This window comes from Rhamphochromis sp. 'chilingali' (assembly GCF_963969265.1).
Source record: "Rhamphochromis sp. 'chilingali' genome assembly, chromosome: 15".
In the NCBI taxonomy this organism is placed as follows: domain Eukaryota; kingdom Metazoa; phylum Chordata; class Actinopteri; order Cichliformes; family Cichlidae; genus Rhamphochromis; species Rhamphochromis sp. 'chilingali'.
Window position 1 is genome coordinate 22,633,764 of NC_137942.1, and position 24,598 is coordinate 22,658,361.

Genomic DNA, 24,598 nt, shown 5'->3' on the forward strand with positions numbered 1-24,598 from the left:
TTTACTTCTCTAAAATGAGAACCTAATATTAAACAAAGAATTAGTCTGAGATCATTTTTTTAAAGGTGAAGTTTGCGGTCTGTAAGTGCAGAAAGTCAGTACATCGCTGCACATAAATTATGATGGTCTAACAGTGTTGAAATATTCTGGAAAGTAAAGTGAGAGTCAGCTGAGATGCATTTGGGTGTAGTGAGTAGAACAACTGCGATAAGAATAAGAATTACAGTACTGTGCAAAAGTCTTTAGCCAACACTCAGAGGTTGTTCAAGTGCACAGTGCTGTAAATTAAGAATACTGTATGAAAATGATAAATAAACACCTAACCATAATATTAGTAAGCAGGGTAATGTCTCTCTCTCTTTTTTTTTTTTTAAAGACATTGTCCATTTTATGATGGTTGTATGTTATTCAGTCAACTTGAATTAAAAAATTTTTTTTACCTGCTTGTGTCTTATGTCTGTGACCAGTTTCTTCCTGGAGAAGAACATGTTTGCCTTCTTCTTGAACATCCTCCGTCAGAAGTCTGGACGTTACGTGTGTGTCCAGCTCCTCCAGACCCTCAATATACTTTTTGAAAACATTAGCCATGAGACTTCCCTATGTAAGTAGTATTACATCATTTCACTCTCTGACTAATGCTGCTAATAGACTGACATTAGTTTATGTTAGGTAACTATTAATAGAACTGTTAACTCAGGGAAAAATAAAGAAGTCTAAGGGGGTCATTTCCACTTTTCTCTTTTACTCTTTTCCTGTTTTTTGCAACTGCCTACTGCTTACCTTGTAAAAACTGTAAAAGCAGTAAAAAGCACTGACGGTATAAAGTCTGTGAAAACTTTCTTTCATGTGACTATGTTTCTAGCTATTTAGTTTGTGTTGTTAGCTAACAAATCCACAGTTTATCCATACATTAATGTAACTATATGTACTTTAAATGTGTACAGCTAATAATTAAACCGCTAACCATTTCTAATAATATACAACTTTGTATTCACATTTTTAGCAAGCTGTTGTTTTTCACTTAGTTGTTTATCCGTTGTTTTCTGCTAACAATTTAACAGATTTTTATACCATTAATTAAATACTTGAAATTAACATAATCACAGCTAGCTTCTTGAACCCTTTATTCTCTTTTCAACCGTATAAACTTTAATCGTGTTTCCATTTTTTTTACCTTATGTTTTCTAGTACTACAGTTTATGTTCAGTTGTTAACAAACCAAGTCTCTACTTTGTACTTTAACTCTCTGTCTGTTAAGCAGTAAGTGGTTCTTCATTGTTTGGCTAACTGCACTGAAATGGGATAATCCACCTGTTAGCTGCAATATTCAGGTTTATAAAGCACTTTGTAAATGAGCTATGTGTGAAGGAGAATCTGTTTTTCTCAGGTGACAGGTGGTTTACTGGACCAGCAAGCTGGAGTCAAAAACCCAAGTCAATGAGGCCTGTTTTATACAATAAAATAGTCTCTCTTTTCCCAAGCACACCTAAACAGTTTACAACATAACAGGTTACCACATGGTCAAACATAACAAAGTTTCTTACTAACGCAGGAAAAATAGGTTGATGTATGCAATGGACAAAAAAAACTATATTATTTTATTTCATAAAATAGTGCTGATTGCACTTGGCGAACATCTGATTTGCGAGTTGATCACGCAGCTCAGTGCATTCTGTATAAGAGCTTGTCGAGCTGGTGATTGAAACAGACTGTCCTTCACGCTGGTTTCAAGTGCTTTGCAAACCCGAATATTACAGCTAATACATGGCAGTGAGGGGCAGTACAACAGTGATCCCCTTAGACTGATTTTTAAGTTTTAGTCTCCTTATATTCCACTGAGTTATCGGTTCTAACGGTGGTTAGGTAACATAAGCTAATGTAAGTCTGTAACTGGCACAAGATGGCACTAAACAAGTTCTAAAAACTTTAACTTTCAGCACTTATTTCTTAAATCCAACTTCACGGACAGTTTTAAATCTGTTACTGGGGAACCAAAATCTTAGTAGATTATATACTGTCCATTTCACAATGGGTTGTTATAAACATAAACTAAAGTTGGTATTTCAGCAAGGTGTTGCAGTCACCACAAGAGCTTTACCTCACCTTTGCTCCAATAACAGTGAAAGAAAACCTAAGGTAGTGAAATGAATCAGTCCACCTTCAGCTTTTAACACTGTGTCATTTTCTGTAAATGCTGAGCTATTAGATAAATTGCATGACAATCTGGAGGCTTAATAAAAGCCATCTCTTCTCTGTACCCTAAACGTGTCGCCTCCTTTCTCATTACAGATTATCTCTTATCAAACAACCACGTCAACTCCATTATTGTCCACAAGTTTGACTTCTCGGATGAGGAGATCATGGCTTATTATATCTCCTTCCTTAAGACCCTGTCACTCAAACTTAACAACCACACCGTGCACTTCTTCTATAATGAGGTAAGGCTACGGGGGGGAGAAGGGATGGTGTGAGAGAGGAAAAAGACAGGCTAACAAAACATGAAGAACCTTCTGCTCAGTGTCTGCATATCTTTATGAGAGATACGAGGGAGGGAAGGAAGTGGTGAAACATAAGACACTAAGGATGGAAGCAGTGTGCAATGAAGCAAATTTGTAATATCAGCCAACTGTCTGAAACTGCAAATGATAAAACTGGAATTTTTTTTACCCCTCAGTAAGTAATTTTAAGGAATACATATAATACTTTATCTAATTTACTACACACATGCACTTATTTTAATATGCAATTATATACAAATAGTGCTTGGGGGACAGTTGTGCAAACTTCAGTTCACCTCCTTATTGTTAACTTTGTCATTACATTTTGCCACTTTTCAAACTCTCTTAGCAACCCACTGACAAATCAACTCAAAAGGAATTGTAGTACTGACTTCCTGTTGCCCTGCTGTAGGCATACTTTTCATTGTGTGAACTCTGTTCAGTGAGGGGCAGAGAGTAGCATGCAGCTGCACCAGCAGGCCGAGCAGGCTGTTTCCACATGTGCAGTGTTGTTTTTGTGGTTTAATGAGGAAGCTGTAGACTGCACAGGAAAAAATAAGGCATCTGAGTGGTTATTTTGTGTGTGTATATAATCACAATTACTGCACAACACTTGAACTTGTGGCTGTGTTGATTTTGTTATAAATTCACAATCCTTAGAAATGAAATGCCTTCAATTAAACAAATAAAAACACTTAAAGTAAGTTTCAGTCTGGAACCGTATTTGTCACATGCATTTTCTGCCAGTAAAGCTTATCAGTGTGCTTATCCCAACAGTCAGATTAGCAGCAGAACATAGAAACAGAGCTTCTGCAAATCAGCAGCACATTTTCTCTGTCAAAATACTGGCTTCCTGTGTAGAAGCATTGATTTAAGAGATACTGCACACAGCAAATAACTGAATTTTTAGAACGTGGCACGGACACATTATTTCTTGGGCTTGTTTCTAAATCTATTTTTCTATATGATACATATTGTGTGTTTGTGTGTCATTTGTTTGCAAATGAGGTTTTAGATTGTTGCCAAGAACTCTGACCACACTATTCATTTGTGATGTTGCTAACCTCTGATGTTTCAGTGATATCTATCGTCTTTCCCTTGGCCTCTTTGTGCTGGGGAAAGTTATTGGTGTACTGTTGATGGTAGCGTTACCCCTGAAGCCAAAACCAGACCTGTTGTGTAGATCTGAGAACATTTATGTCTTTTTAAGTTAACTATTACATTTTTGTTTTAATTTGTGTGTTAACAAATATCTAGTGTTAATAACCAACTTGACACATTGTTGGTCTAAAGTCAAATATATTTTTTTATTCTAAAAATAATTAAAACCTTTTTTAAGCAGTTTATATTATTATATGTTATATAAATATTTTAAATTAATCTATTAGTTTGATTATCATTATTATTCATATTTTGGAGTCTTAGCTATAGTTTATTCTCCTGCAGATGGTGCCGTTTGATAACTGCTCAGCTTTCCTCCTTCTCAGAACTACACAAGTCACATTTTTAAAACTATTGCAAAAAGTCGGTTTGGGTTTGGTGTCAGGCTCAGAACTCCTCATTTGCTGTGATTCTGGGTGACTGTTTAAATGCTTGACTCGCAGCTATGACTGCCTGGAGGTCACAGCAACTGAGGAATGGTCGGGTGGACAATCGGGCACTGGCACAGAGAGAGATAACAGTAGTATCCAGAGTTATCAGGTTGTTGTGCAGAATTGCTAAATGGAGCGTGCTGGTATGTTGAGACGTGTTGAGCTTCTAAAATCTTATTATGGTTAGAAGAAGAAGTCCCTGCTGTTAAGCTCATTATGCTCAGAATTAAGTACATTGGTTTGTTCAAATTTCTTGTTGGAACTGGTATGCCAATACTAGAATTTTATAGTTAAAAGATGAAAACTTGAAAAGTTAATGGCAAAACAAACAACACTGCACAAGATTATTATGAGTTATTATGAGTCTAGCAGTACGTGAGGTGGTCCAGGGGGATATACTACGAGGGACGTTTGACACAGCTGGGCTTTCTTTAGCTTAGCTGGCTTGATTGGTATCACAACGGTGGTTATAAGGTCTCTGTTAAGTTGGGTTCTCTAGTCAAGGCTCTGTGCACGCTCATATAAAAAGGAGCATTCCACAGGTCATGTGACCCTTTCTTCACACGCGAGTGCCACCTCTTCCAATCAGACATCGTCAAAGTAAAGAAAAATAAAAACCTTTCAACGGTGTTGCAAAAGGCCAAGAAATTAATGCTGAAGAAAATCATTAATCTGAAGAGCACACATAGCAATAAAATAACAGTTTAATTTTAATTGTATCACTGAGTGCACTCTCTGCTGTGCTGTTTATTTGTAAGTTGACAGCTGCACATTAGAGCTTTGAAACTTTAAGCTATAATAGTATCCAGTTTAAACGTTACTGTCAGACTGCTTAATAAAGGAGACATAGAAATCGCTTTAGATTGTCAGCGCGTAAAAGTCAAATCCATTAGAATTTGAATGTGTGTACTGTGTTCTAGTAGCTCCAATTCCAGCTGTTACTAAGCAGCAGATTAGAATCAAGGATACTAAGATTTAAAAAATATTTTCCGAACCACCAAATTTATGCAAATTGGTTTTAGTGATTTTCAGCTTAACAGTTTGCATATATGAAACTGCAGCAGACAATCTATAAAAAAGAGTGGTTCTTCCAGCCAGTTTAAAACGAAACTCTACAGTGATTTAGCCAGTGGGAAAGAGAGCCACTTGCATGATACAGAAAGCTCTTGATTTTAGAATCAACATAGCTCACTAACTTACTAATCTAGCTTTGTAGTGGACCCCTCTGAATCTCACAAAACAGTGTTTTGTATTTTTTTTAAGTATTTTCTCATTAAAACAACAGTAATGTTATAAGATTACTGCTCCTGTTAAGTTTTAACCTTCAAAATTCAGCACTCTTGTCTCCTTTAGCAGCCTTCTATCTCTCTCTGTGGTCATTTGCATCCTAAACAAAATGGTGCAGTGCCTTGTCTTGCTCACCAGCGCCCACTCTCTGTCTCCCACACACAGCACACTAATGACTTTGCCCTGTACACCGAGGCCATTAAGTTTTTCAACCACCCTGAAAGCATGGTCCGCATCGCAGTCCGAACCATCACACTCAACGTCTACAAAGGTGAGTGCCGTGAATACGCACGTGCACACGCTGCTTACATCCACACACTCTCACGGGATGCTGGGACCGCCTTTCTCTGTTCTTCCCTCTTCTTGCTGCTGCTTCTGGTGCATGAGCATGACTGACAGGTAACACTGTAACAAATACACACTAAAAAGCAGTCTGGCAAATTTTCTTTCTTTTAATGTTTTGTTGCTTATTTAGGGTCAACATGCAACCCCAGTTGCAAATAATTTGGGACAATGACTAAAATTTTGGTAACACTGAAAGCATTGATTTGCAGATCTCATAAACCAATAATTATATTCTAACGCTAATGGCAGCAACATGTTTCAAAATGTGGGGCATCTGTATCATATCTGTTCAAATTTGGATTCTTCTTTGCGTGATAGAACTTTAACCCACGTTTTTGGATGGCACTGTGAACTGTGCTCACACACAGTGACTTTTGGAAGCATTCCTGAGGCCAGAATTATGCCTGTTTTTAATAGAGCACCGACTGAGAGCCCGGAGATCACGGGCATCGAATTCAGAGTTTTGGCCTTGGCGCTCACACACAAAGATTTCTCCAGATTTTCTGAATCTTCTGATATTAAGTGCTGTAGATCAGCGGTCCCCAACCTTTTTTGCGCCACAGACCGGTTTATGCCCGACAATATTTTCACAGACCGGTCTTTAAGGTGTCGCGGATAAATACAACAAAATAAAACTAGTACCGGTACTGAAAAAAATAAGATTTATTCATAACACACGTGAAAAGACCCAGGAAAACCGAGTTAACGATAAAAACGATAACAAAACAACGCTGAAAACCGATAAAAACCCTGAAAACCATAAATTTCTCACCTAAGCCTCAACTCTCGCGGCCCGGTACCAAACGACTCACGGACCGGTACCGGTCCGAGGCCTGGGGGTTGAGGGCCACAGCTGTAGATGGTGAAATATTTAAAGACTAATGTTCCATTGAGGAACATTGAAATTGTTCAAAAATTTATTAACAAGGGTTTTTTTTATTTTGTTTTGCTTTTTTCTTGTGCACATTATTGCATCTGCACATTTTTAATTCTAACCTGTTGCTGATTAACCTAATTAGTTGCAAAATGTTCTTCCAACTGTTTCTTTGTAGCACCAATTACTCTACCAGCTTCTTACCTCCCCCCTCTTCAAACGTTTTTGATATCAGTTCCTGCCATCAAATTAAACATTATTCAGTGCTTTTCATGAGAGTTAAACTTTTCGGTTTTAGTGTTCGGGTTGAATCTGTCTTCTACTGTGAATAAAATAAGATTGGATTTATAAGATTTGCAAATCACTGCATTCTGTTTTTATTTACGTTTTGCTGGATATCTTCCTGGTTATACGCATTAGCCTTTTTAGGAGAATTATTCATTACAAGATTTTGTCCAAGCGATGTTGTTATTTATAACCATGACATGCATTTACTTTTTATAGAATTCTAACTGGATATGATAATATGAATATTAGAACTTTTTATCCACACTTGCAAACTAAAACTATTTATTCTTAACGTTTTTAAGATTCTCGTGTTATTCTTTATAGTCCCTGGAAAGCTAATTGAATGCTTTTACACTTAAGATTTCATTAAAAGTAAACAAGAAACATTTTGATGTAAAAATTTAAATTAGACAAAATAGCAGACTTGTTGTAGTTTTTTTGTTTTTGTTTTTTTGGTTCTAATAAAATTACCTGAGGTTTCAACACACAGGGTTAAAGTTCACAATAAGTCGTGGTAGAATAAACGTTACAATCACCATACTGTAAAGAGACTCTTCACACAGTCCAGCACCATGCACAGTTAGGTGTTGAAATCCCTTCACCTGTAGCTCTGTCATGCGGGGGGCTGCAGGTCTTTCAGAAAGACTACAGAAAGCAGTAGCAGTCTGAACATCGACACCTTTTCAGCAGCTTTTTCAGCAGCAGTGTTTCTCCTTCCTGCCGTCAATGTGCGATCCTTGTGCGTCCAAGCTGTCTGCATTTCATTGCAGGGGAAGCTGGTATTGCCTTGTATGGTTTTGGCTTCTCTGTACATGTCATGCTTATTGTCACCTTAAATGAAACAGCTGCTCAGTGTAAAGGCTTTAAAGTCTCACAAGCTGTTGCTTTGTGTCCGTATCTGTCCGTCTCGTCCCGCATGTAACACTTTGTTCTGTACAACATGGCTTTCTTCCGCCGTCCATAACATCCTGATTCTAACTCCCAAAGGTACAACTTTTTTGAACAATATAAGAACAAAAGTCATTTATAAATCAATGTAGTATTAAAGGGGATGTGTCATTGCTAAACTGACCACGGGCTATGCTTTAATAAGGAATCTTTAAAAGCATCATTTTAATGTAGCAACTCTGACTTCAAGTCTGTGAGATTGTCATGGGACCACCCACAACATCTGAATTTTAGACTGCCTACTACACTTGTGCATAATAATAATTTAATTGTGGAAAACCCTTTGCTGATTTAATAGTTGTAATTAGTTGGATTTTTAGAGTATCACAACACTAAAAATATTGCAGTGAAGGTTACTTCGTATTGATGCTCCTTAATGATTCCTTAGGACATGCCTTGCAACAGATGGCCACCTGAAAAAGGATTTAATTCAGAACCCAAAGCATTTAGTCATTGCGTAGAATCAAGTTTTCTTATTGCGCTGATTTTTCAAGTAATGTAACTGTTCTTTTTGGGGGTGGGGGCTGCTTGTTTCAGTGTCTGCTGTTCACATAATCCTCCGTAAAATCCCAAAACAAGTTTTAAATATGTACATTACATATGCAACTCCTTTTCCAGGTGTGCCCTTGCTATTTTTTAATAAATGTTTGTGAGGTCGTTCCCAGCCTCCACCCCTCCACAGCCGCCCCTTTACTCACATTGAACCTGTGTCTGTTTCCCCCCCCCCCCCCCCCCCCCTCTCCTTTATCAACAACCACTCTTCCTCTTTTGTCTCTCCCCTCCCTCTTCCTCCTCTTTCTGCGCGTCCCATCTGCCTAACTCCAGTTTCATGTAAGTTGGTTCCATTCATTCAGTCTTTTTCTCAGGGCTTGGTATCCTGTTCAGTTTCTTTACAGTTACTCTTCTTCATGTGTTGAATGATGTCAAGACACCTCAGCTCTATAGTGTTAACTTAGTCTGGGGGTTTTGGGGGGAGCTTTAATGTGAATTGTTACCCTGCCCTGCTTGCTCCTAATGGTGTATTTGTTCTAAATGTATGGAGTATTAGCATAATTCTTTTCAATCATTCTGTATCATCCACTTCATTCATGCAGTAAAAAACAGTCTCATTTTGTTTCTTGGGTTTGTTGTTCCAACGACCTAATTTTCAGCTAAGCCCCACATGTTGGTTTTTATTTTGGTGATGGGCTCAACAGTTTTGATCACTGTGGTTATTTAGTCAGTGTCTCCCTATCCATTGTGTAATTCATGAATTTAATTTGGCTGCTCATGCATTACTTGTCTCAATTTGACCTGTCTGGATTGGAAGTATAATAACCATGTGGTTTTATTTGCATTTTGATTTTCCATGAAAAAGTGTTACTATAATTCGACTGGTGGTGTTTACTACAGGATGTTGCTTTTGTCATTCACCTAAGTCAACACTTAAAGAACATTTACTTCTGTGTTTCTTTTGATTGTCTGTTTTCCCCTGAAAAACCCTTGTATGTTAAAGTTCAAATTAAATTAACAAAAACAAAAAACAAAAAAAAGTCTATTATTGGAGGAGTTCAGTGTAACTGTGCTTGTTAAAGTTCTGCAGTTAGACCCATAAGCACCAGAAACCATATTGACTTGACCAGATTTTTTTTTAAACAAGTTTTTTTCTCTAAATAAGCAGACCTGCAGAACTTTGATTGCATTGTCAGGTTTTAAAAAAACATTTTCACCTTCCAGTTAACTGTGAACAAATTCACTTTGTTCTGTGTATATTTGCCCCAAATAAAATCTGCGCTCTAACACTGAAAGGCTCGCAATATAATAGAAATAAAAATTATTACAGCAATAGGACAGATAGTTTCTTATTTTCTAGTATTCTTCCCCAAGACATGGCTAAGCCTCAATCTAATCTGACTGCAGGCAGTGCAGTGGTTAAAGACTGACCGATTTATCAATAAAAGTTATTTGATGATCCAGAAGTATCAGCATTTTTAATGACCAATAAATGTAATGTTTAAGTAGTAATGACAGAGGAGAAATACTTTTCAGGCATGCTTTCAGCATTGATGTTGCATAGTTTGGCCACCAGAGGGCACTCTGCACCTGCCTCTTGACAAAACACGTGAACAAATGATCCAAGTAGAATGTTAACAACTTAAATGATTCTTTACTAATAACAGATGTTTAGGAAACTTTTTCTGTTTTGTTTGCCTGGAAGAAATAAAATATCAGCAAATATCAGTGTCAATATTAGCCTTAAAAATATCGGTCAAATTCTAATTGTGGCTAATAATCCTGGAGCTGCCTTTCTCTAAGCAGACGTTAGGAGCAAGCCGAAGAGGTCAGGCCCATCCTTCAAAGCTTTTTTTTATCCTTCTTTAAATTTGCAGGCCTCAGTTGAATAGCATAACTTAAAGCAGGAAATCAGACTGTGCACCCATTTGATGAACACTCATTCCACCAATACAGTGGTAATCCCAACATATGTAAACACACCTAATGTGTGAAAACTGCTCTTACCTAAACTGGCCACCTCTCAAGAGGGTGCATCTGGAAAGCTCAGGCCACAAGCTTGGGTTAAACAGAGCAAAAACTGATTGGCAAAGCATTTTATTCTTGACTAATTAACATATAAAAGGGAAATTCATCTGGCCTTATTGATAGTGGATTGACAATTTGTGTCCTTATTTTGACCCTTTGGGTATTTTTTTTAAAATAATTAATTTTTTTTAATTTTAATATGCTTTTAAATGTGTATAATTATCTGGTTATATTCTGGTATTCCTCGAGGATCACATGTTTTGTGTACACATGAATGAGTCTTTGTATTTGTGGAACTGACCTTGATAATAACTCTCCATGCCTCTACTCTCTCTAGTGGACAACCAGCACATGCTGCACTACATTCGAGATAAGACCGCGGTCCCATATTTCAGTAACTTGGTCTGGTTTATCGGCAGCCACGTCATCGAACTGGACAAGTGTGTACAGACGGATGAAGAGTAAGTGTTTTTCTCACTGTAGCCTCTAGATGTCAGCAGTGTCCTTGTTTGAAGCCTTGATCTGGCTCATGCTTATTATTCTATGTTATATATATTTATTTATTTTCTGTCTGTCTTAGACATAAAAACAGGGGGAAGCTAAGTGACCTGGTAGCAGAGCACCTTGACCACCTCCACTACCTAAACGATATCCTCATCATCAACTGTGAATTCCTTAATGACGTTTTAACCGACCACCTCCTCAACCGTCTCTTTCTGCCACTCTATGTTTACTCTTTGGTCAGTCCTGAGACGGTACGTTACTCTGGAGTGCATTTCTGAATACATCTGGTTAGACTGATGTTCACAGGTTCAAAGTTGAAGTGTGTGTTGTGTTAAAGTGGTTTCCTCCTTTCATTTCACACATGCAGTGTAGTACGGTTCTGTTCCTAAGCTAATTATCAAGTTGAAAAATTAAAAAGTTGAAAAATGTTCAGTTTGCAGTAGTAGTTTTTTTTTCTTAGCTTGATTAATGACTAACCAGTGGTTTTGCTTGATCACCTCAGAAAAGCTATGAGTTAGAAGTTACGGTTAGGTTAGGTATTTGCCAGTTTGTGCAGGTGGTGCTGTGTGGGCGACATAGAGGTTACCACTAGGTTTTGAGTTCAAACCATTCAGGGGCCTTTCCATGTGGAGTTTGCATGGTCTTCTGTGCCTGCATATGATTTGGTAAAATCTTAAATTACATAGAACATAGAAAGTATCCCATATGTGTGGTGTAAAGTGCTTCGATTGGTCAGTAAGCCTTTTAATACTCTCTCCCTCTATCCCAATAACACTATATATCATTATAATGCATTTTCTATAAATTCAGTGAATAGTTATGTAATCACTGTATGAAAAGTACTATTTCTTTTTTTACATTTAAAGTAAATAATCAAAAATGAAATAAATATGGGCCTTATGTGGCATTATCCCGTAGTGCAGGGGTGGGGAACTCCAGGCCTCAAGGGCCGGTGTCCTGTAGGTTTTAGATGTGTCCTTGATCCAACACAGCTAATTTAAATGGATAGATTACCTCCTCAACATGTCTTGAAGTTTTGCAAAGTCCTGGTAAACAACTAATCATCTGATTCAAGTGTGTTGACCCAAGGTGATACCTAAAACCTGCAGGACATCGGCCCTTGAGCCCTGGAGTTCCCCACCCCTTCCAGATTTACACACTAGATGACCACACACAACTTCACTCTTCACTCTGGCTATCATTACTGCTCCTGTATGGTTGTCGGGAAACTTGACTCAAATGCAGAGTGTCCTAGCACACTGTTAAGTTCATTCAGAGACGTGTTGTTCTGTTCTTCCACATATCTTTTGCATAGTATGCTGCATTGCAGACACTCCTAATATAAATGAGGCAACTCGGCTTGTGTGAAGTGTTTTCAGCTGGGCATCGTATACCTGGGGTCGAGTGTTTTGACCAATGCATGAAACCATATATATTTATGAATGCAAGTTGTAATGACTAGTTATCTTGATCTTTATTATATGGTGTGCCACAGAGAAAGCCTATTCTAACATTTAAATGTAAAGTTTAGTTCGAGCACCTGACAGCTAATTTTTGCTTCTCATTCATAAACTCTGCATACTATTTTACACCGTGGTGACTATTGCAAATCGTCATATAAAGCAATGAAAAAATATTGCAACATGTTTTGCAACAGCACAATGTTTCATCATCCAGTGTGTTGTGTCATATCACACAGCCCTAACATATCTATAAAAAAACAAAGGTGAGCTGAAAAGATTATATTCCAGGTGAAAGCGTAATTATTATGAGTTATAAATGCAGATAGTTGAACATTAGACAGTTAAAACACTGTTTAAATCAAATTTTCTTTTGACATGATAAATGTTTGCAATATGGGTCATGACTGTTATATTCGTACTACTAAATGATTATCACACACATTATGTTCTTGTTGTTATTATATATCACCTTAAATCTTCTTGTTTCTTTCTCTCTCTTTAGTCTGAAGAGCGGAAGATCAACCCTCAAGTGTCCCTTTATCTGTTGTCTCAAGTAAGTTACACACACACACACACCTGCCTGCCTGCTGACACTCTTGTGAGTGTAATCTTGCTGTGGCTGCTTAATCCGGTGGTGTATTGTCATACAGTCAAGCTGCTCTTTGTAAAGCCTTTTCTACTAGCTTTATTATGTGAATAATGGAAATAAAACTTTACTTTATGCTGCATTAGTTATTACTTACACCTTATTATTACTTGCTTTAACCAACTTTTACCTCCTGGACTGTCTTAGTTCTGCATGGAATACATTCAACAAAAGTCCTGGAAATATTCCTGAGATTTTGATCCATATTGACATGACAGCATTACAGGTGCTACACATCTATGATATGAATCTCCCGTTCCACCACATTCCAAAGTTGCTCTGCTGGATTGAGATCTTGTGACTGTGGAGGCCTTTTGAGTGCATTGAACTCATAGTTATGGTCAACAAACCTGCATAAGATTATATGAGCTTTTTGACATGGTGCGTTGTCCTTCTGGACACAGCCATCAGAAGATGGGTGCACTATAGTCATAAAGTATCAGCAAGAATACTCTGGGAGTGTGCACGAAAATTTCTCCCGCACCAGAACTACCAGGAGCCTGAATTGCTGATACAAGGCAGGATGGATTCATGGAGAAACTCATCAGACCAGATGATATTTTTCCAATATTATGTTGTCCAGTTTTGTTGAACCTATGCTCCAAATTGTAGGCTCAGTTTTCTGAGTTTTCAACAAGTGGTTATTTGAGTTACTGTTATCGAAGCAGTCTGGCCACGCTCCTATGACCTCTGACATCATCAACAAAGCAGTTTCTCCCAGAGAACTGCTGCTCACTGGATATTTTTGTTTTTAGAGATTATTCTCTGTAAACTCTAAAGATGTTTGTGTGGGAAAATCCCAGCAGATCAGCAGTTTTGGAAATGGTCAGACCAGCCAGTCTGGCGCCAACAGCCACGTTCAGAGTAGCTTAACTCACCCCTTTCCCCTATTTTGATGCTTGGTTTGAATTCCTTGCTCATGTTTACATGAATTCCTGCCAGGTATTTGCATTAACACACACTTAATAAAGTGGCCATTGACTGTAAATCGTGTTAACTAAAGGGAGCCAGTTATATTTGTGTAATTTGCAATGCTTACATGTTGGTGCAGATGATCATGTCTAAATGAATTTTTAACAGTATAATTTATTTTCTAATCAGCTCTAGTGGCCCAGAAACTGATTTTACTTATTTTGTGTTTATGTTCTTGTTTTTCAGGTGTTTCTAATCATCCACTATCAGCCACTGGTCAATGCCCTTGCAGATGTTATTTTCAACGGAGATCTGTCTGTATTCACCACACCGACAGATATTCACAGCACGCACAAGAGCACGGTAACACACACACACACACACTTTGACTGTATATGTTAATGTACTGTAAACTGTACTGTACTGTAACAGGTAAAACTGTGAGTGAGTACAGCATACAAACAAGAAATGTGCACACTCACACCTACGAAGCAACCGCATGGACACATACACAACACACACACACAGTTGTGTTCCAGAAGTGTGCGTAGGTGGTTATGAGATCGAAGGGTCATGGTTTTCTCCATGATTCACCCACATCAAGGCAGCAATATGCAAATTACTTGACTTTTCTTTTTCTTCCCTTTCCATTTTTTGAACACTCCTGATTCCTGTCGTGCTCTCGGTCTTCCTGCCACGGCGTTGGATAGCAGCATTCGGTTTCCTTTTACTGCTCCGTGCCCTTTAATTTCCATCTGCATATTCTTGTAATTTCCCTCTTCTTTTCTGCCACCGTTTTAATCTTCCCCTTTCATCACCTAATGTTCCCCATCCAGTTCCCCTCACCTCTCATTTTCTACTCTTGATTCAGTTTCTCTTCCTTCATCGCCCCGCCCCTGCTTCTTACATTTTTTTTTTGACCATCTGCTTTTAAAGCCAGGTGGGTGTGCCGAGGTAGTGAGCGTTTCTGAGAACCCTTGTGGTTATTCTCTGTGCTGAGTGTGTGTGTCTGTGCGTGCGCGCGCAAGAGCTCTCTGGCTGTTGTAAGAAACGGCCTACCTTTTCAGTGAATATAACTAGAGGCGTGATGTCTTCACAGCTTTGGTGTACCACAACAGGAGGCAGCCAGACCCAAATACGTACCTGCCAGATATTCATTCAAGATCACTTTCCCTGTTTATATATTTTTCTCTTAAGTAAAATCAAGTAGATTAACAAATCATATTTGTTGTGTTTATCCATGAGTTACTGTTTTCTTTTTTTACCGGGGGTAATTTATTTATTTTTTCCGTTCCACTAGGCAACACAAATTTGCGTTTGCACATTAATTATTCTTTTTCTGACTGATTGACATTGATAAGATGGATACCGGTGCAGGTTGTGTGATTTACTGGCATTTACCCTGCAGCAGTGTATTTGGCATTTTGTTCTGGTGCATGTAAAAACGCTAATGAGCAGATTAGTGCAGCGAACAAGTGTTATGCATGCCACACATTTGTGTGACATCACCATGGTTAATTGAGGAAGTTCTACTAACTATTCCTAAAGATGCCAAGTAGATACTCAGAAGTTGCACTCGTATCTGCTAAATCACATGTACCGTGTTATAGATTGATTTATTGTAGATAAAACAGCAGACATATGAGGTATGGGCTCTGTTTTTGCGCAGGTGGTCAAATGGCACCTCCTGTTCGTCTTTGATGTGGCAGGAAATTAGGTCACATGATGGAACACTGACAGAGCTGGCTCACCTAACCCAGATCTCTTTCCTGGAAGAAGTGTTTTCTCTCTCTTTCTCTCACACTTTTGTAGATGTGTTTACTTGCAAGTGCACCAGTTAGATACATGTTTTTGATATTTGCATGCATGTGGCAGTATTTTTTTTTTTTTTGCGTAACGTAAGTTCGTGCAGTTCGTTTACTGTGCAGGAAAATTGGGTTTATCTTTTGACCTGCAAATGGCACCCTACTTTCAAGCGGGTGTGTGTTTGTAGATATGTCGTGCATGCTCCCTGACCTCCAGTAATTTCTCAGCATTGGTTTAGACTGCGAGTGGTTTACCAGAATATAGTCAGCTAGCAGGTGTGACACGCACACACACATACATGCGCACGCACACACACACACACACACACACACACACACACACACACACACACACACACACACACACACACACACACACTGATACTGGTTTGTGGTTTGTCTCTGACAAAATACACACTGTGTTTTTAGCAGTAACTACAATGTAATCCTACCAGTAACACACAGTGTATGTGAGTATTTTTAAAGCATGGGAAAAAAAAACCTAATAACTAAGGTTTTCTGAATTTTAAATTAAAAAGCGTGAAATAAAATAATAGTGGCAACATGTTTAAGACTTTAATTGTTACAAGAATACCTTTGTGTCATAAGAAATTAATAAAAAAGAAAGAAAAGATGGAGGAGAAAGGGCCAAAGCGAGGGTTTTAAATGATGTATATAAATATGCAGCTTTTTGCTGTGATTCATCCACAATACCTTCACCAGAGGTTGATGGAGAGAAACTGATACTGGGTTTATCCTAGGCACACATTTGAATAAGGAGGATGGTTTCAGACACCTGCTCGTATGTAAGTGCATGTATGTTTTGACGTGGTCACGTGCTCATGTTTGTGTTTGGTGGTTTGTGTTAGCACAAGAACTTCAGTGAAATCAGGCCACCCAGTTTCAGTGTGAGATACAGAGTTTTCTTCCTCTCGGTGTAAGAGCAGGTGAATCTTTTCACGAAATGAAACCAGAGAGAAAGGATTATCTTGGAATTCAGTCCTGTTTCGCATCATCCCTGAAGCCATTAAAGTGTGTGTTTTGTATAGTTTTATAGCCACTACCATCATTATTGTAATTCCTTAATAATCTGATAAATACTTAGTAAATTAATTGCTAAATCAGAGGATGAATGAAATATATCAGTTCCTTTTACGATGTTCCGTAGTTCCTGTTTTTGCAATGAGTTGTTGAAATAGTGGTTGCTCATTTGCAAGTGCACGGTTAGCATATGTACAAGTAGTCCCCATGAGCCCCTCTTACTTGATACTGAAATCTTTTTTTATTTGCAAGGGGAGCCAATCAGAGGACCGATGGCTTAAAGGAAAAAGTAAAGGAGCCAAATGGCTTGTTTCAAACAGTGAAGGATTGCACCAAGGTTTGATAAAAGATCAGGAAGGATGCTGTTTCAACTTAATCCTGCTAAGCTTCTCTGGAAGAACATAAAGCTGAAAATACATGGATCAACGTGGATCTCAGAAGATACCTCGTCATCATTTTCTTATAATTTCTAAAAGAGAAAAAGTGCTGATAACAGTAGTTGCTCATTAAATATCAATCAGTTAGTTAATAGATTAATTTGCTAATTATTGGCTTTATACAGTAATCACCCACAAATTTAAGCTGTTTATAAAACCCTAAACCAGCTCTGACCTATAAGGACATGGTGTGCAGAAATGTTAACACGGGTAACACATGTCGACGTTACATCAACATGAATATGAGACGTTGTTTTCCACTCTTAACTGTTTGGTCAGCTGTTTGTTTAACTGTAATCTTACCTGAAGTCATAACTCCGTCAGACTAGACTATTAGTGCTGTATGTAGAAAATGAACTAGAGGATCATCAAGTTTTGAAATGACTGCTTTATGATTACTTGCAGTCTCTGAAACGTCCTGGAGTTTCATATTCATGTGCAGCAGTAAGGAGTTTGTGATTAAAACGTGCAACAGGAAGATTGTCACAATTACACATGTTATACTTACTGTAAGTGACAGCCCTAACAGCACTGCTCAGCATTTTTTTTTATCATTTACGAGTTGTTTCCTGTGGGATTGTGTGCATGTGCATTTTGGTGTCGGTTTGGGGGCTGTATGTGGAAAGTGGGTTTCTCAAAGTTCGAGTATGGCCACACAGAAGGGCCTCAAAGCGCGTGTGTGTTTTTGTGTGTGTGAGAGAGGAACTAGTCCAAAAATGTATGAAGTGGGAAGTGGCTTTTTGATTAACATCAGTGTATGTTTACTGTAAGACTTTGTAATTAGTGTGACAATAAATAGACACAAGTAAAATTATATATAGATGGAATTAAATACGCAATTTCTGCAAATACTTGTGTTCATGTGTTAATTTTTTTTCGGGGGCTTATCGCATTTCCTGTTACCACCTGACAGCTTTCCTTTGTTGTTTCTCTTGTTTGGACCACTGCCTATCTTTTGCCCTGCCAAAAAGACTTAAATACATGATATCTAGTTTACATAACTGATTTTAATTGCCCTGCAAGTGGGGCTGTTGGATATAACGATATATATCGGATGACGATTTTACGCTATCGTTTGTTTCGTGGTGTCGCAAAATAAACTGTTTACGACAATATTTTTTCATGGTTTTGATGGTCACTGTAGTGGCTATATTAATTTCTTAAACTTCTCTCTTTCTCTTATATTTAATATAACCACACTACGAACGGACAAGCGCCTGTTTTTATGCGTTGTGGTTACCAACAATGACGGTAACAGCATCGCGTGTCCGCTTGTTTATGTTCCACATAAACCTTTCATAGTAAAGCTCAAGATCCTGTTGAGACTTTTCAAAATAAACTGAATCACGTGAAAGAGCAGATTATTTACGGATGAGAATTAAAGAGCTGTCAGGTGCTAAAAAATAAACCTTAGACTCAAACGTTAGAACAGGCTTTTCCCTGCAGCACGCCGTGTAATAAATACTCACAAAGAAAACGGCGGCCGTTACACCTTTTGTCTAAAAATGTATCGTTTCATGCATCGGTTAAAAACACTCGACTCCAGCTACATGATGCGCAGCTGGAAACACTTCCCGCAAGTCGAGCTGCCCGAGATTCACAGAATTTACAGAAAATGTTACATTTTTGTGATTTATATCGTTATCAGGCCGATAGAATTCTTATATCGGGATATGAGATTTTGGTCATATCGCACAGCCCTACCTGCAAGGCTTTCTCTTTGTGCACCTCTGGGCTGCTTTCTGTGCATCTGCTGTTTTAGATGGATGTCCTGTTGTGAACACACGTGTGAGTGTTCACAGTCAAATTTCTGTTTTGCAGAAGTTTGAAGTCTACATACTTGACATGCATATCAGCAGTCATCATTGCTGGGTCTCTAGCTTAGAACCCAGAGAGCAAACAGCAGCTTTGAGCATAGGAGTCAAGAATTTATGAGTCTAAAGATGTTCGGTCAGGTGAGGAGTGCAGTTGGGAACATTTTCAACAGCTCATACGGTTATTCATAGAGTCATACTGCTGACTCGAAGTAATGACTACTGACTACTCTGATATCCTGAAGCATCTGAAAGAAATGACTCAAACTTTGTTACAAGCCATCAAAACATTGTACCCCAATCGCATTGCATTTAAAGTGCAAGAATTTTTAAGCTGCACCAATGGACTCTTCTCTCAACACCAGCGGTGGTCCTCTGATTTGAGCTTGAGTTTCTTTTTCTTTTCCAAAAGGAAACTCTTGAGGCTCTCTGTTTTGAAACAGTGGAGAAGTTCAGGCTTGCATTGCAGATACACATGTGAAACTTGTCAGAACTGGACTTCCACAGGTTGTTTTAAAAATAGCATCAGCACTGAAAACAGCCTAGAGGTGCACAGTGAGACAACCTTAAAAATTTGATCGACCACAAATCAGAACATCAGGAATTCCTTTGGCTTTTTATGGAAAAGTTTTGTATCTGTCTTTTGGATTGCAGCTCGTACATTTGTGATGTTATTTTTAAAACAGTTTTGAAGGTTATGGTTATGTGTTGTTGACTAAAATAATAACTGAGTGATCCACAGGTGATATATTCCTTTTCTCCTCATACCCTGGCCTCTGTCCTGTTTTGCTTCTATCCATCAGGCAAGTGCGGGAGGTATGCGCCGCTTCATCAAGCCTCCGGAGTCTCTGGAGCGCTCACTGGAGCTGTCCCGCCATCGTGGCCGCAAAAGAACACAGAAGAGGCCAAACTACAAGAACCTGGGCGAAGAGGAAGATGATGAAAGGGCTGGGGGCGGAAGCAGCAGTGCAGGAGGAGGACTAGAAGAGGGCTGGGATGATGACAGTGGCAGAGGAGGAGAGAGGGAAAAGGGAAAAGGTACAGAGGGAATAGGAGCAGGTGGGAGTTCTAAGGGAAGCAGAGCAAGTGGGGAGACGGCGGAAGGTGAGTGTGTGTCTCGCTGGACACAGCAGTACAGGACTGTGTTTGTGAGTGTTTCTTCACTGCCATAAATCCAATGTGGTCTCCCATGCACTCTGGTTATCCTCAAGAGAAAAGAGAGAGAACTCTTTAAAGAAAGAACACCTGACATTTTTCACTGGAAATGTGGTGGCTTTGCTGCTTTTCATTTGCAGCTACAAGAAAATGCTGTGTTTAAATTTATATTATACAGCCTCATCATTTTTTTTTCAGGAAATAAAAGATTCCTGGAAAAAGTAACAGGAGTAAAAAAACAGGCAACGCTGCACAATCAGAACAGAAGCCGTCTCTTTAGCTTGTTTTAAGATGAGGACTCCCTCTTTTTGCTGCATCCTCTTCTTGGCACCATTTAATTTCCCCATGATCATCATGGCTACCACTGATCTTGTGCTGAGCACAATCCACGTAGCAGTATTGGTTCCCACAGCGATACTCCATCCTGTGCTCCTCATCTCTCCGCCTGTCTCTCACTCCTGCTCTGTGTGTGTGTGTGTGTGTGTGTGTGTGTGTGTGTGTGTGTGTGTGTGTGTGTGTGTGTGTGTGTGTGTGTGTGTGTGTGTGTGTGTGTGTGTGTGTGTGTGTGTGTGTGTGTTAAAATGTGACCATTTCACACATCTGAAATGATTCTTTTTTTTATGCTTTGATTTATACTGAGGCATTAACAGCTTCAACCTTTTTTTTCTTTACTCATTTTTTTAAAAAGCACAAATGTGGTCATGGGCTGCAGGGGAAGATGGTTTCAGAATGACATGAGTACCATTTGGGATGGAACAAAGACGCCTACCACTGTTAACTGATAAAACAAGTGATAAAATTACCAACATTTTAAAGAATACGTTTAAAAATAGATCTGTTTTTCTTCATAATAGATTTAAATATTCCTTTGTCTATTGATGTGTTACTATAAATTACTAATTTTAACCTGCTTGCTCTAAATACTGTGAGGAACACATGTGAGGTTTCCTGGCAGCTTTAGTACGTTTTAAGACCTTCACACTTCAGTTGGTCCATACGTTTTAGAGCCTCTTTGTTCCGTGTCTGTAAGTGTGCTAAATTTGTGATGTGAATGATACTCTGTGAGGTAGGTGGTTCTCCAAATATGTGGAGATTTATGTAAGTAAATACTAAGTATGCATTTCGCGGTGTGTGTATCTGTGCAGAGATAGAAATGGTGGTGATGGAGAAGTGTAAGGTGTCAGAGCTGACAGAGCAGAACATCACTGATGAGGAGAAGACAGCTGCAGCTACTCGCACACACACACAGAGGAGCAGGTACATGCACGCACACACACACACAAACACACGTGAGCGCAGTGCGATGTAAACCTCATCTAAAAGTCTAAAGAATTGAAAATGGGAAAGACAGAATTGTTAACTGAAGCTATGTTCTCTTTGTTGTCTCTTTCTCGCTCCCTGCAGGCCGTTCTTAGACATGGTGTACAGTGCCCTTGACTGCACCAGTGACGACTACCATGCGCTGTTTGTCCTCTGCCTACTTTACGCTGTCTCACACAGCAAAGGTAAGCAAAAGCTCACTGTTAACATAATCTGTCCACTGGCATAAACCTTTTGACATGTAATAATAAGGCTTTTGTCTCTCTATTTAAGTGAATGAATATCAAGTAACAAAGAAAATTATTGACATCTGTTTGCTTCAAGGGCTGTGTGATTGTTCTCTTTAAAATACATGTAGATTCATTTGTTTGTATACAGCAACTGGTAAATGGACTGGTTCTTATATAGTGCTTTTCTACTCTACCTGAGCACTCAGTGTTACACAGCACTGTGCAAAGGTCTTGGAAATAGGTGCAGTAATTTATTAAAACATGTGAAGGCATACAGTACATGAAGCAAAATGTTTCTGTTGTAACCAGCTTGAGAGTCAGTGTCTGGTATGCCCACTGTTATTCTTCATCGCAGCCTGAACTTTCTCAGGCAACTTTCTTCTGATTTCTTTAAGTAGTCTTTAGGAATACTTCTCCGGGTTTCCTGAAGGACATTCAGAGCTCTTCTTTAGATATTGGCTGCCTTTTGTTTGGTTTTTTGCCAAGGTGATCTCACACTGCTTCAGTAATGTTGACGTCTGGGGAGGCCAATCCATGACTGATAGTGATCCACTGTGTGTATTTCTATCCAGATATGCTTCCACTGCAATGGCAGTGTGTTTGGGATCAATGTTAGGCGGAAAAATCTATACTTTTAGTATTGCATGGTGGATCAAAATCCATAAATTTTGACCAGATTTGCAACACCAGCTGGAAAAATGACACCTCAAACTAAAACTGAGTCTCCACACTGTTTTACATGTGGCTGCAAACCTTTGTATCTCTCTCCTGAAGACCTCTGTAGATACTGACAACAATTTGAACCAGAAATTTAAAATTTGCATTCATCACTCCATCAGACCTGTGGCCACTGATTTCCTGTCCGGTTCTTTTGTAATTTAGCATACTTCAGTCTTTTCAGCATTTTTCCTTAAGAATGGCTTCTAGACAAGTCACCTTTCCACTGAGACTATTTCATATAAGGATTCAGTGAACAGTAGAAGGATTTTTTCCTATTTCATAAAACATGCAGTTTCTTCTCTTGTAGAATAGAATTAAATGCCTTTTCACTATACAGATGTCCCCCACTTCTTTAGTTTCTTCACAGTTTTTAAGAACACACTCCACATTTTTGGTAAACAGGTCTTTAGGAATCAGCGTCTTCATGCAAAAATACTCTTTACTGCCTGTCAAACTGTTATCTTTTCATTCAGCTAAATACATGGGATTAAATGATGTGTTTCTGCAACGGGCTGCTAGTAACGAAGTGCCTAAAGATACAATTTAAAATTGGTTCTTTGCTAGTTTGTCTGTTATTTGTGGACACAGCAGTCGTTTATCTCGTGTGTTAGGTCCCTTTTTTATGATTACACCTCAGTTTTGACTTCATAAATAATTTTAGGTTCTAAGTAATGTCTGTGTCATCCTTCAGCTAAAAAAACCTAAATGTGGTGGAGTGGTGTCGCAGCTGTTTAGGAAGTAAAACTCTACGGCTTACAGTGATTTGCCTTCCATCTGTGCTGCTGATGAACCAATTAAACATATTACATACGTTAGATTCCCAGAATAAAGACGAGTCAAGATGACAGCCTTAATGATCGTGGCTCAGAATTGGCATTTTCTTTTACTTTGTTTTTCTGTTTAATTTGTTTGTAGGTATCAACCTTGATCTTCTGGAGCGTCTGCAGTTGCCAGTTCCAGACCAGGAGAGGAGTTCTTACAGCGTGGTCCTCGTAGAAAGACTTATTAGAGTTATGAGCCAAGCTGCACTGCCAGGTAACACATACACACTTCCACATTTGGTGTGGTGTTTCATACCTTTAAAAAAGAAAAAAAAAGTACCTTCTTTTTTTTTCTTCTTTTGATGTTCATTTTATTTGCATATTGCTAAGCTGAACATATAGTGTATGCACTGGCACACTGAGCAAAAACATTTGTTACGAGAATTTCTAACCCGGCAAATGCAAATGAGGTAGAAACTTTAGCTGTTAAAGCTCACAAACCATGTATAGCCATTTTGCATGATATGATGCATGTGATGCATTTCTTAGATTTTTGACCTAACAGGAAACAATGTGTTATATTTGATACTTATTTATGCATTTCTCTTACTTGTGTGCAGATGGTAAAGTGCGTCTAGCTACCCTCGAGCTGAGCTGCCTTTTGCTAAAGCAGTCTGTGTTGTCTGGGAGCAACTGTATTATCAAAGACGTTCATCTGGCCTGCCTGGAGGTACAGCACACCCAAGCATGCTCCCGTGACATTTCAACAGTCCTGTTAGCAGACTTTATGACTCTCACAAACTGCTTGAGGGAACATGGGACCTCAGCAGGAAGTGAAATGCTGAAAATTGTGTCATCCATAGGAGTGAAACAAGCCCTTTCCATGTAATTGTGTCACTTCTGTAGAATTCACAGCTGCAAGGCTTCTTGGTTAGAGCCACTTAGTGACTGATGATATTTTTACAGACCTCCCATCTGCCCCCTGTTTAAACACTGACATCCATTTTTTCTGCAGCCCACACGGTTTTACATATCTGGGTTTTGTTTTTTTGTGATCATCCTTCAGGGAAGTTATATTTCCTTTTCTGTCACTTCATGGTAATACTGCCTTTGTTTTTTGCTTTTTTGCACGCACATAAAGTTCTAGGAAGAAATTGCACAGCTGTCAATGAGTTCCTTTTCCTTTTACAAAATTCACAATTTTAAACTGAAACCTTATCTTGGTCATTTTAAAAGCTTTTATTTTTTGCAGCGGGTTTGGTGAAACTAACTGTTTTTTTGGTATCGGTTAAACATCACTTGGGGGGTTTCTGCTTGGAGGATTTCCCACCTCTGACACAGTTTAATAGTAATGAAGACACACTTTTTTTGGGGGGGGGGGGGTCCAGGCTGTTTAAGCTTAAATGGTTATGTTGACGGTTGAAGTGCTTGTTATGAG

General features: G+C 38.7%; 1 protein-coding gene across 3 annotated transcripts in view; it reads left to right on the forward strand.

The window, feature by feature from the left end:
- The window catches only part of clec16a (C-type lectin domain containing 16A), a 54,415-nt gene that overhangs the window by 1,284 nt on the left and 28,533 nt on the right, over positions 1-24,598 (forward strand). For 2 of the 3 annotated variants that reach the window (XM_080904300.1, XM_080904298.1), the window contains exons 3-14: positions 468-601; positions 2,290-2,438; positions 5,543-5,648; positions 10,690-10,813; positions 10,933-11,107; positions 12,822-12,872; positions 14,124-14,240; positions 19,778-20,078; positions 21,275-21,386; positions 21,534-21,634; positions 23,315-23,434; positions 23,781-23,890. In XM_080904300.1, coding sequence (XP_080760426.1) covers positions 468-601; positions 2,290-2,438; positions 5,543-5,648; positions 10,690-10,813; positions 10,933-11,107; positions 12,822-12,872; positions 14,124-14,240; positions 19,778-20,078; positions 21,275-21,386; positions 21,534-21,634; positions 23,315-23,434; positions 23,781-23,890 — 1,600 coding nt within the window. The remainder of the gene's footprint in view (positions 1-467; positions 602-2,289; positions 2,439-5,542; positions 5,649-10,689; positions 10,814-10,932; positions 11,108-12,821; positions 12,873-14,123; positions 14,241-19,777; positions 20,079-21,274; positions 21,387-21,533; positions 21,635-23,314; positions 23,435-23,780; positions 23,891-24,598) is intronic. The other variant, XM_080904299.1, reaches the window with a different exon arrangement.